The sequence below is a fragment of the Oryzias melastigma genome, linkage group LG18, assembly GCF_002922805.2.
Source record: "Oryzias melastigma strain HK-1 linkage group LG18, ASM292280v2, whole genome shotgun sequence".
In the NCBI taxonomy this organism is placed as follows: Eukaryota; Metazoa; Chordata; class Actinopteri; order Beloniformes; family Adrianichthyidae; genus Oryzias; species Oryzias melastigma.
In genome coordinates this window covers 11,435,123-11,445,403 of record NC_050529.1, presented here as the reverse complement: position 1 = coordinate 11,445,403, position 10,281 = coordinate 11,435,123, and the positions used below count along the sequence as shown (strand labels likewise).

The 10,281-nt window shown below is 39.6% G+C and overlaps 1 protein-coding gene across 5 annotated transcripts in view; it reads left to right on the top strand.

Annotated features, from left to right (window-relative positions):
• Positions 1–10,281, top strand: part of LOC112156147 (collagen alpha-1(XXV) chain) — a 173,370-nt gene that overhangs the window by 134,600 nt on the left and 28,489 nt on the right. For all 5 annotated transcript variants that reach the window (XM_024288334.2, XM_024288328.2, XM_024288327.2 and 2 more), the window contains 3 exons: positions 686–730; positions 2,131–2,157; positions 4,394–4,438. In XM_024288334.2, the coding sequence (XP_024144102.1) occupies positions 686–730; positions 2,131–2,157; positions 4,394–4,438 (117 nt within the window). The remainder of the gene's footprint in view (positions 1–685; positions 731–2,130; positions 2,158–4,393; positions 4,439–10,281) is intronic.

Below are 10,281 nucleotides of genomic sequence, written 5' to 3'. Positions count from 1 at the left end.
TTTTTTTTTGTACTATAAATTAATTCTAAAAAGAAAGCTACTTTTTGGACAGACTTTTTAATCAGGATAACTAATTGTTGTATTTTTCACTTTACCAAGACTAATCAGCTTCATCTGGTTAGAGATGTCTTTTCGGGATGAGTAATAGCCCCTTTTCTTTTAAAAGGGGGTAATGATGTGGTAGGTTTGTGCAGGTCAAGGGGTTAATTGTTTTTGGCAGCGGATGGGACTGAGGTTGGTTTCTCTTTTCGAGCTGAGGAAAGATCGAGCCTCACAGCAACAGCAAACTGGCGCTCGCCAGATGGACTTGGCTTTCCTCTGTCACACTTCTGCAGAACCAACGCAGCAAAATTAAGCTTTTAATCAGCTTGTTTATCCTCTCTACTTTCATATTTAGTTTTGTGGTTTTAACAATTTCATACTTCTGAGCTTTTTGGGAGATATTTTTTTGTTGTAGGGCTGCAATAACACACATGGCAAGTTAGACACACAATCTCCTGTCTCCAACTCCATTATCGACTGTCGTCCAAATGCTAAACACCTGTACATCAACCGCTCCAGCTTCTGATCTGATCGAAGTTTATGTTCTTTTTGGAGATTTTCTGTCTCTTTCTGGATCTCCTGACTTGAAGCTTCAGCTTGAATGGCATCACACTGAATGCTGTGTGTGTTGTGATGTCTATAGGGGGATCTTGGCATCCCAGGACAGGACGGTATCCCAGGGGCCAAGGTCTGGTGCACACGTCTCCTGTGTGCTGTAGCTCTCTTATATATGTTACAGTCACTGTGATTCTTGTCCAAAATTATTTTTGGTCTCTTCTCATTGTGTTTTTGTGACCATCAGTGGGTGTTTTTAATCAGGGGTGTCCAAACTATGTATTCAAGTTCAACTGAAGCAAGAGATCTTTATATCATTTAGAAAATCAAACATTATTTTGAAGAAGAATTTACATTTTCTGATGAAAATTACGTTTTTGGGGTCTTTTACATCCATTTTTTCTGATGGCGGAGGGTATATATTACGAAAATTAAGCTCAAATTTGTTTTTTTTTAATTTAAACTGTTGAGAATCCAGAGCAGACAGAGAAATGCTGTTGGGTAAAGAGCTTATTTGTGACGTAGAAAATACAGGGGGCGGGCCACAGGCTTCAATTGTATGGGGGAGGGAAAGGGGGAGGGGTTACTCTGCACCAACAGTCCCACACACAGAGGTGAATGAACTCTGCAGAAATTATGTCCTAAAAAGCAACACACCGTTTACTAAATAATTTATAATAATAATTAATAGTTAAAAGACCCTTTAAAGACCAAAGATAATTGAAGTTGGTCTTTATGTGCTTTGTTTTAAGACTAGAAAAGAAAAACAACCAGACAAATTAAAGAATTTTGATTAAATGACAAAAAATTTCCAACTCAACTTTTTAATTTTTAAAAATCTCCATAAAATTCTTGGGTTTGCAACAGGTAATGTAGTTCATCTTTTTTAATCACTTCACCTTTTACAGTTTTAAACAAGGACTTTTCTCCTATTGATCCCCAAAAATGTAAAAAATAAGAAATTACACACATTTAAAACCAATGTATATGTAGTGTGAGTAACAGTGTGTAAGTGTGTACGTTATAAAGTTATTTTTTTTTACATTGCAGTAATTTTGGAAGGCAACTTGAAACAAGCGGTAACAAAACTGCAAAATACATCAAAATTAAGCATAATCTGCTATATTAGGATATAAAATGATAGAACCTTAATTTAGGTAATAAATATCTTGTATGTGTCATTGAGAGTAAAAGGTTTGCACACCCCTGGCTTATATTTCCTGCCTTCCATGTTGTGGGACATCTGTGTTTTTTTGTTTTTATCAGCAAGCATAAGTATAGTATTGTTTTTTTTTGTATTATTTATGTCACATCCAACTGGGACTTGTAGTGATCAAGCATGGGCAGAAAGCTTACAATCAAGGGTCTGATTTAAGGGGGAGGGGGAAAAAAGACTTCATTAAACAAACGTATTCCTGTAATCTAACATAAATTTAACCCGAGATATAATCTGACCCTTGGTGGCTTTCAGTTGTTTTGTAACCCGGCCCCGGATCTGTCCTGTGTTTCATACTGTGCTTTCTTTCTCAACAGGGTGAAATGGGAGAACGAGGTGAAAAGGTAACGAGCTAATTCAGATCTCCAAACATTATTCCAAGCATCCCACCATTTTTTCAGAGCATGGCTGAAAATCAGCAGTTTCAGTCTTTGCCTGACGCGACTGCGTCTCGTTATTTAAAAAAAGTCAGTGTGTTTATCAATTAGTCAGCAATTAAATGAGTCACAGAAGTAAAGGCAGAAAATAAAGTCTCAGTTATTTTGTACTTTACTGTGACCTCCCAGAAGAGCTTTAGTCTTCCTGTATCTTCATCGTTACGGTACCTTTCCTTATTGGTGGCGGGAGGTGTGAGCACTGACCGACCCGACAGAGCTGGGGAGGGAAGCCATGATTCATTCTGCTTCACCGACCACAAAATTGCTCTTGAGGCAGTTGTTTTCAGTTGAATCGGGCGTGTGCTTTCCCCCCCGACATACCTGGCTCTCTGTTATAATGAGACTGCCCCCTAAAGAACCTCCTTTATCGGCGTTCCTGCAGCACCGTGGGAGTCAGGCGGAGAATTAGCCCAACGTGAGCAGCTCACTGCACAGGTGCTTTCAATGGTGTGATGTATCAGTTCTAGGAAGCTGTAAATTAAAATCAACATTCTGAAAATACTAAAGAAAGGTGGGGGATATAAAACATGAAATCCTCTTTCACTGGGACTCAAAAGCTTGAAGGTTAAGTGAGTAAACTTGAATACAATAATAATTTTGGCTAAAGGCTTGTGAATAATCCCAGGTTCAAGGCTGGAGTATTTCCTCCCTGAAGGATGCCCAGTTAACTCGCCTAGTAAAGGATAGGGGTGTGACTTGGCACGAGTCTGGCGATACGATACATATCGCAATACGTGTCTCACAATATGTATCACAATATATACCATGACTGTACTAGAACAGTTTTCTTCATAGAGTATGATTTAGGGAAAAAAATCTACCTGAATATTAATACATCTTTCATGTTAATAAAATGCTAAAAAATCATTTTATTTAATGATCACAATGTTAAACAGTGTATAGTTGTGTTTGTTTTGTGTTGTTGCTTCTTATATCACACTACCTACTACTATATTTGATGCATTGAGACGGTCCCATGTGTCTTTTATTTTGAAAGGAAGAAGTTGAACTCTTTCATGTTTCAAGAAAAGTCTCTTTAGATTTTTCTTTTTTTTCAAAAAAGACAGTAGTTTATTTAAATTTATTTGAATAGCAATAACATATATGCAAGCCATTTTTTAAAGGATGAGGAAAGACTTTGTGGCTCCTACTAAGTTATGGTCCTTGAACTTTATGAGACAAAAAATCTTCAATTGTGCTGATTTTGAGAAAAGTGTATTGCAAAAAAGAGTTAAAATGATTTTAAACCTTTCAAAAAATAATCTTGAAAGTGTAAAAACAAGATTTTAAATGTTTGCAAGTGTCAAATAGTTTGCAGGATACATGACACACATAACACTCACAAGGAAGCTTGGTGCTTTGAGACTAGGTTACAATGTTGCAGTTGCCCCCTGCTGTAAGTCTGTTAGAATGCAGGGTAAGAAGCACTTTCTAAGAGTTCATTTTTGAGGCACATGGGCAATTTTACAAAAGTCCTGCTGTCAGTGGTCTCCACCACTAATGTAAACTTTATGGTGTCCATAAAAGAAAATTCAGGGAATCACTTGATTCATTCAGATGAGTCTATTGAGAAGCATAAATTTTTCTCCAAAAATTTCCTTCCTAACCGCCCAGCAAATATCCGATTTCTCAAAATATCCCCCTTCTGATTAGAAACTGAAGAAGATCGAGTAAATGACATGGCGGCCGGTCATCAATCCAGTCTGGTAGCATGGACAGAAGCAGCCCCGACCATTTAGTGTGATCTATGTCATAGTTAAGCAGGGAAGGAAAAAAAAAAAAAAAAAGAAGTTTATTTACTCCAGTTCTGTAGCAATTGTTGATGCAAGGAGTTCAGGACCTGCATAACACCCCAAGCGTGCATTCCATCACTGAAAATCATACTTGAACCAAATGTGATGACTTGGTGACCAATATGAAGATGAAAGACCATCCGTGAAAACGTACACTGTGCATTAATGCTGCTTAATTTTTGGCTCGGGCTTTTCTGCGAGCATTCATCACATTTATGCGTTTCACAGTCAGGGGAGAGAGCTGCCTGCTAAAACAATCAGAGTCTTATCTTAGCTTTTTTTTCCCAGCTCTGACTGATTCCTGCAGCTAACAGGGTGAATGTGAGTAACCACGTGTGATCTCCTTGTAGGGCGACATGGGCGAAGAGGGACCGAAAGGTGACATGGGGGAGAAGGTACGTACATTTTTTTAAATCTCTTTTTTGTCTATGTCTTGGAGGCTGCACATGCGAACAGCAGAGGCCTGAAAAACATTAACGAGTTAATGCTAACCATGTGAGATGAGAGTGCCGGTGAGAACAGGTTGGGTCAAACATCCTGGCACTTGATGTGTCCTTTTGTTTCTTGTATAAACCTAATGTCACCAGCAGGGATTCACGGCATAACAATAGTTTGAAAAGTTGAAAGATTTCATGCACTGATGTAAACAATAAATCGGAAACCTGCAAGGGTTTTTGGGTATGTTGCAACATTATAGATGTGCTCTGACTAAATACTCTAGATAGTTCATATTGAGAGAGATGCAAGCGATGAAGTATGGAATCTATAGATGAGGAGAAAATGTGGAAGGAGTGATGGCAAAAATGAACTTGAAGTAGATGAAGGTAAAACAAGAGAATAGATGATGCTTGACTTGATGAGGATATTGTAAAAGTTGGAGAAACTCAAGGCGGAATAGGTGAAGTGAAAATAAGGGGAAGATTTAAGAGGACAGATTGGAGTTAGTGTGGGTTGGATAAAAGAAAAACTGATGAATGGGATGAGAATAGTTTATGAAAAAGAGGACAAATTGGGTAGTTGAAAGACTCAGGTAGAAGTTTGGGTAAAGAATTAATAGATGGGTATAGTTTATGAGCAGGAAGAACAAGCAAAGATGACATGATGAGGATGGACATAGAAGATGGACCCAGTGAGCCAGACACAAAAATGAAGGATAAGGAATAGGTTAAGCTTTAGTCACACAGGTGGATTGGGGATGTCTGCGGGAAAAAAATGGGCAAACCTGTCCGTGGTGTGCACGAAATTTTAAGATTGTAGACCGATCTATGACATAAGATCGTAGTGAGCACTTATGCAACATATAAGGGTGAAGTAGGTAAGTCATATTAGAGGTGTGTATTGGCAAGAATCTGGTGATACGTATCACGATACATTTTAAAATATATCCTGGTTCTCGTAAGTTCTTGTTGATCTGGTGCTCAAAGTGAGCTGTGCTGCCAACTAGCAGGTCGAGGGTTTAGGTGGAAAAGAAAAGTAAGACACTGAAGGATGCTCACAAATAATTAATTGAACCTCGTCTTGTCAGCATTTACAAGTATCGACATATTGCGATATATCACAAAATCGATTTTTTTTTCCCTACACCCCTACTTCATACAGATTTTTCTTTTTCAAACTCTTCAAATTCTGCTTACTGTTGTTGTCTACGTTTCTCCAAAACTCTCATAAAAATTGTGTTGAGACTTGCGTAGTGACACACAAATGTGAGTTTTGAACATGGAAGCCCGAAATGTGCATTTAAAGACTCTCATTGAAGTGGTCATTTTAGTGTCTGTTGCTGAAGCTGCTGTGAATGTAGCCTTACAAATGTTTCATGATACACTTACCATGCACACGACAATCATGAGATCCATTGTCATGACGACCCTTAAAGTGGCCGTATGAGCCTCAAGGGAACTGCAAGACACACCTGCACTCCACCTAACCCTCATATTGTGTTCCGGTCAAAATTGCCCTATTTGCAGCTCCTTCTCTGACTTTCCACGAACCCTCACAATCCACGTGACTTTAAGAGTTTGGTAAGGCATAAAGAGATGTGAAAAGCATACTTGTAGGAAAAATAGATGAAGAAAACATAAAAACTAAGCAATCAATGCTTGATAATAGTTTACCTGTCCTTGAATGTTGATTGAATTTGGAAAGGCTAAAGAAAAAGTAATAGTGTCAGATAGAGGTGAATTTTATATTCATCTTAGTTCTGATTGTTCTACTTGTATTTTTTGTCCAACAGCTTTTGGAAAGTTTGACAAGCTTTAAACTTAGTTGGATTTGTTCTGAAAGAGTAGATCCTCTTTTCTGTTCCAGGAAGGGTTTGTTTTGAATGACTCTGCTTCCCATCCAAAGCTGTGCTGTTTTAATTCATGAAAATAGACTCCAGCCCGGTGACCTCACAACAAAAAGTGGGCATCTTCACGCTTCAAAGCCCTCGGAAAGCGTTCAGAGGCAGCCACGAGTCCGAATAAACCCGCCCTCACGCTTCTGGGAAAACATGAAGGTTCTTCCTGAGGTTGCCCAGCAGTGGTAGCACAATTGCCAGCAGCCGACAGCCAAACCAAAAATCCTGCAATGCATTTTACACCAGAGATGCTTCGTTTTTGTTAGCTGGAAATGAAAACAAAAAGTAATTCATTGACCGGGAGCTGCGTGGAAGCGATGTACTCAAAATGCCACTGCCGATTTATTGCAGTTGAGTGGAGAACAACTTTGATAACCTCTCGCTTTATGGGTGTTGCGGTTTTTAAAAGGCTGCCGGACTCAGCAGCCAAGGCGATGCAGAGGAAACACATGCGGGAGACCATCTGTGAGAAATGAGTGAACAAAGCGTTGGTCGAGGGTTCGAAGATGAAAACGCTGCGGCTTCAGCAAGGCTTTGATGTAGTCCACCTTAATGCAATAAAAGAGAAGGGAATTAAGCTGCAGGAGAGAGACGGGAATCCGGATGATCACTGCGCAGCTTATGCTCACACTCATTCATTTAGTAATGAAGAGAGTCAGAAGGTAAAGAGCCGTCGGTGTTCTCAGTCAAGATGGATAAGATTACCTCATCTAAGACTGTCAGCTTCAGCTCCGAATAAGTGTTTTATTTAACATGGAGAGCAGCATATGGAAGGAATAATTTCAATCACGACTCCTTGGGATGGGTTTAACATGTGTCTCGCACACTCGCACACCAAGAACGCTCGCTCTGCTGTTCAGAGCTGGAGAGGAAAATGTACTTTAACACAGAGCTGTGGGTCTTATTAATAGCTATCCTTCTATATATCATTGTTTTGCTTGTGGAAAAGAAAGAAAAAGGGGTGAAGTGAGCAGGAGGGGGGCGAGTTAACAATAAACAGCAGGCACTCCTGGGGAAAATGTGGTAACTGGAAGTGAGAGATGAGGCAGTGAAAGCTTTAGAATGGCAAACAGAGTCCTCCTGGAGTGGGGAGTGGAACGACAGATTTAGCAGTCGGGTCGAGATGGAGTCTGTTCTCAGAGAGGGGGGAGCCAGGACAGTTGCCCTCACCATCCAACAAATGTCTTTAAACGAAAAAAACTGCTCCAATAAGCATTCCCAGTGGTCTTTTAGTTATCATTATGGTATTTTTAGCCAGAATTAGAAAACCTGTCATTTTCTAGGACATAGTTTCTACAGAGCGGCACTAATTGTAAGCCTCCCCTCATTTCCCATCATCCACCTGTTAACATTCTCTCTCACTAGCTTATATAAAAAGTATCAGGAGTCTTAAAAACACGTCAAAGGTTACTTGTAGGTCGCTTTCTTACCAAAGTAATTTATTAGATTATTCGAGTGGGTGTAGAATCCCTTCAAAAATATTCCCTGCTGAATTTTGGAAAATGTGTCCACCCCTTTGGTAGTTGGAATAGGCTCCAGCATCCTTGTGACCCTGAATAGAAATAAAGAGGATTGGGAAAAGGTATGATGGAGTCACCGTGTTTATTAAAAAGTTCATTTATTCATACTGATTTTTTTCTTCTTTTTTGCCAAGATTAAAAATAAGGCACTACTGTTACTTTTCTTTTGTCTCCCATTGGATATTTTGCTCTGGCCTACTCACAACAAGGTGTGCAGAGACCCTCATTTATAGGCCCAACAAATGTTACCAAAGTGCTGTAAAATGGTAGCAGTTGATTTTCACAACCTTTAAGATTTTTTATGATTAGAAATATATAAAACTCTAGAGATCCTAATCCATTCAAGCATTTAATGAACCCGTTGAAACCCTTTTGGGGTTACAAGGTTGCTAGAGCCTATCCTACCTATCTTCATCCACGTCTCTCACATTCACAAGAACGTAAAAAAGAAAATCAATCAAGAATAGGATTTCTCTAAAACAATATAAATTGAAGAAAAAAAACATGCAATTTGCTTACAACTAAAACCAAGCCTCATTCCACAGACATTTATGTTGCACAGTGGGATACCTGCTGAGTGTTTTTTAAGGTCATTATCGTGGATGGAGCAGCTTCCAGCTGAGTCTTCATGTCAGTCACTGGACTCCTTCAACACAAGTCATTACCGCAGCTTAAGCTTTAGTTCTGAGCCATTTACTGCCTAAGCATTTAACTAGGTGTGAAATTAACTGTGACTCATCTTATTGAAAAAGTTGAAACTCACAGATTTAAATCAAAGACCAATTAAACTCTGGTTTTGGGAAGTTCCCGTATTTGGCTCAGACCAGAGAGGCGCAGCGGTTGGTATGATTCTTGAATTATGAGATCCGGTCCAAACTCATGTGAACTGGACATATTTCAAGTGCTGGCAGAGCCTTTCTGCTCCGTTGGCCAGTCATGATTCGCCGTATATTCTCACTCGGTGACTAAGGTCGATATTTAGCTGACGCCTCTAAACTTGGTCACCTCTGCTAATGGCCAAAATGTTGAGCAGGTGCCATATTTCAAGAGCTGCTTTGGTATTAAACGCTGACACATGTCTCAACTCTCGCACTGGCGTCACCGTTCTCCAGCTTCATTCCCTCCGTGTTATTTGCACATCCCACTCCCAAGCAAACAACTGGGAAATGGCCGGATTTACCAGACGTACATAACCAGAGCTTCAGGCTATTATCTTTAAATACCGATACGCAGCGACAGGTCTGGGCGCCTACAGAGAATTGGAGTTGTGGTGACAGCTCTCCGTCTCACTCTGCTTTGTGGTTAAGTCCCAGTCTGCACACTTACCCTGGTGATTGGCCCAGATGGGACATTTCAGCACTCTCCGCCACACCTCAGCTCACCTCCCAGCTCCACCTCTTTTTCCATTTCAGACGTCTACATTTGGAAGAGATTAAACTGCGATCAGAGCTCGGGCTGGGATCTCTGTGTCGCTCGTGTTAGACAGAAGGCGTCGGTGGGGTTTGTCACTTTAAGAACATGGGAGTAAAGTGCTAATTGCTTTTGTTGCAGATTCACATTCTACTGCATGCGGACTTTTTCCCCATAAAAACAGTGCTAAAATGTACTTTTAAGGAAACCACAGTCGTGGGATTAAAAAAATTGTAGCTTTTTTTTGTAGGACAAATATACTTATTTTTTACTTGATTATTAATATATTCATCTATTATAGAGTGAGAGTAAGTAGTCAAATATTGCCCTCTGTGCAAGGAGTTGTTAGTGCTGTTCAAGTGATTAGAAATGAGGACATTAGCCAATAATAAGTGTGGTGTGACGACACCGTACGACACCATCACCCTTATGTCATTAGATGTGTGTAGCTTACATTAGCCTTACGAATACTTCACGAAACAACCAAAAATACGGCAATTGTTCGTTCCATTTTCATGACATCCTTCGAGATGGTTGTACGACCCTCTTTGTACAACCTTCTCCTAACCAAGGCAACAAAAACCAGCCCCATCTGTGTGAGTCAACCCCTCATATCGGTGCCTGTGGTTAATGATTTACCTGATGAAGACAAAAATTTAATAACAGTAGGGTTAAACAAAAAAAGTAGAGGTTTTTCATATATATTTTTATATATACGACAGCATAATTAGAGCAAGACACACCTGCACTACCCTTAAAATAGGACCACTCCAGTCTATGAACCGCATTGGAATCAACTGGAAAGTAAATCCTGTTTACTTTGAGTTTTTTCTTTTTTTTAATCACATTTAAGGTAACAATTAAGTCCACATGTGAGGCATTCTCACACACCCATCTGTACAAGAAAGCAGGTGTACAAAATGCTCTGTTTGGATGTTTGTTTTCTATTTACTGGTACATAAAAAGAGAGGAA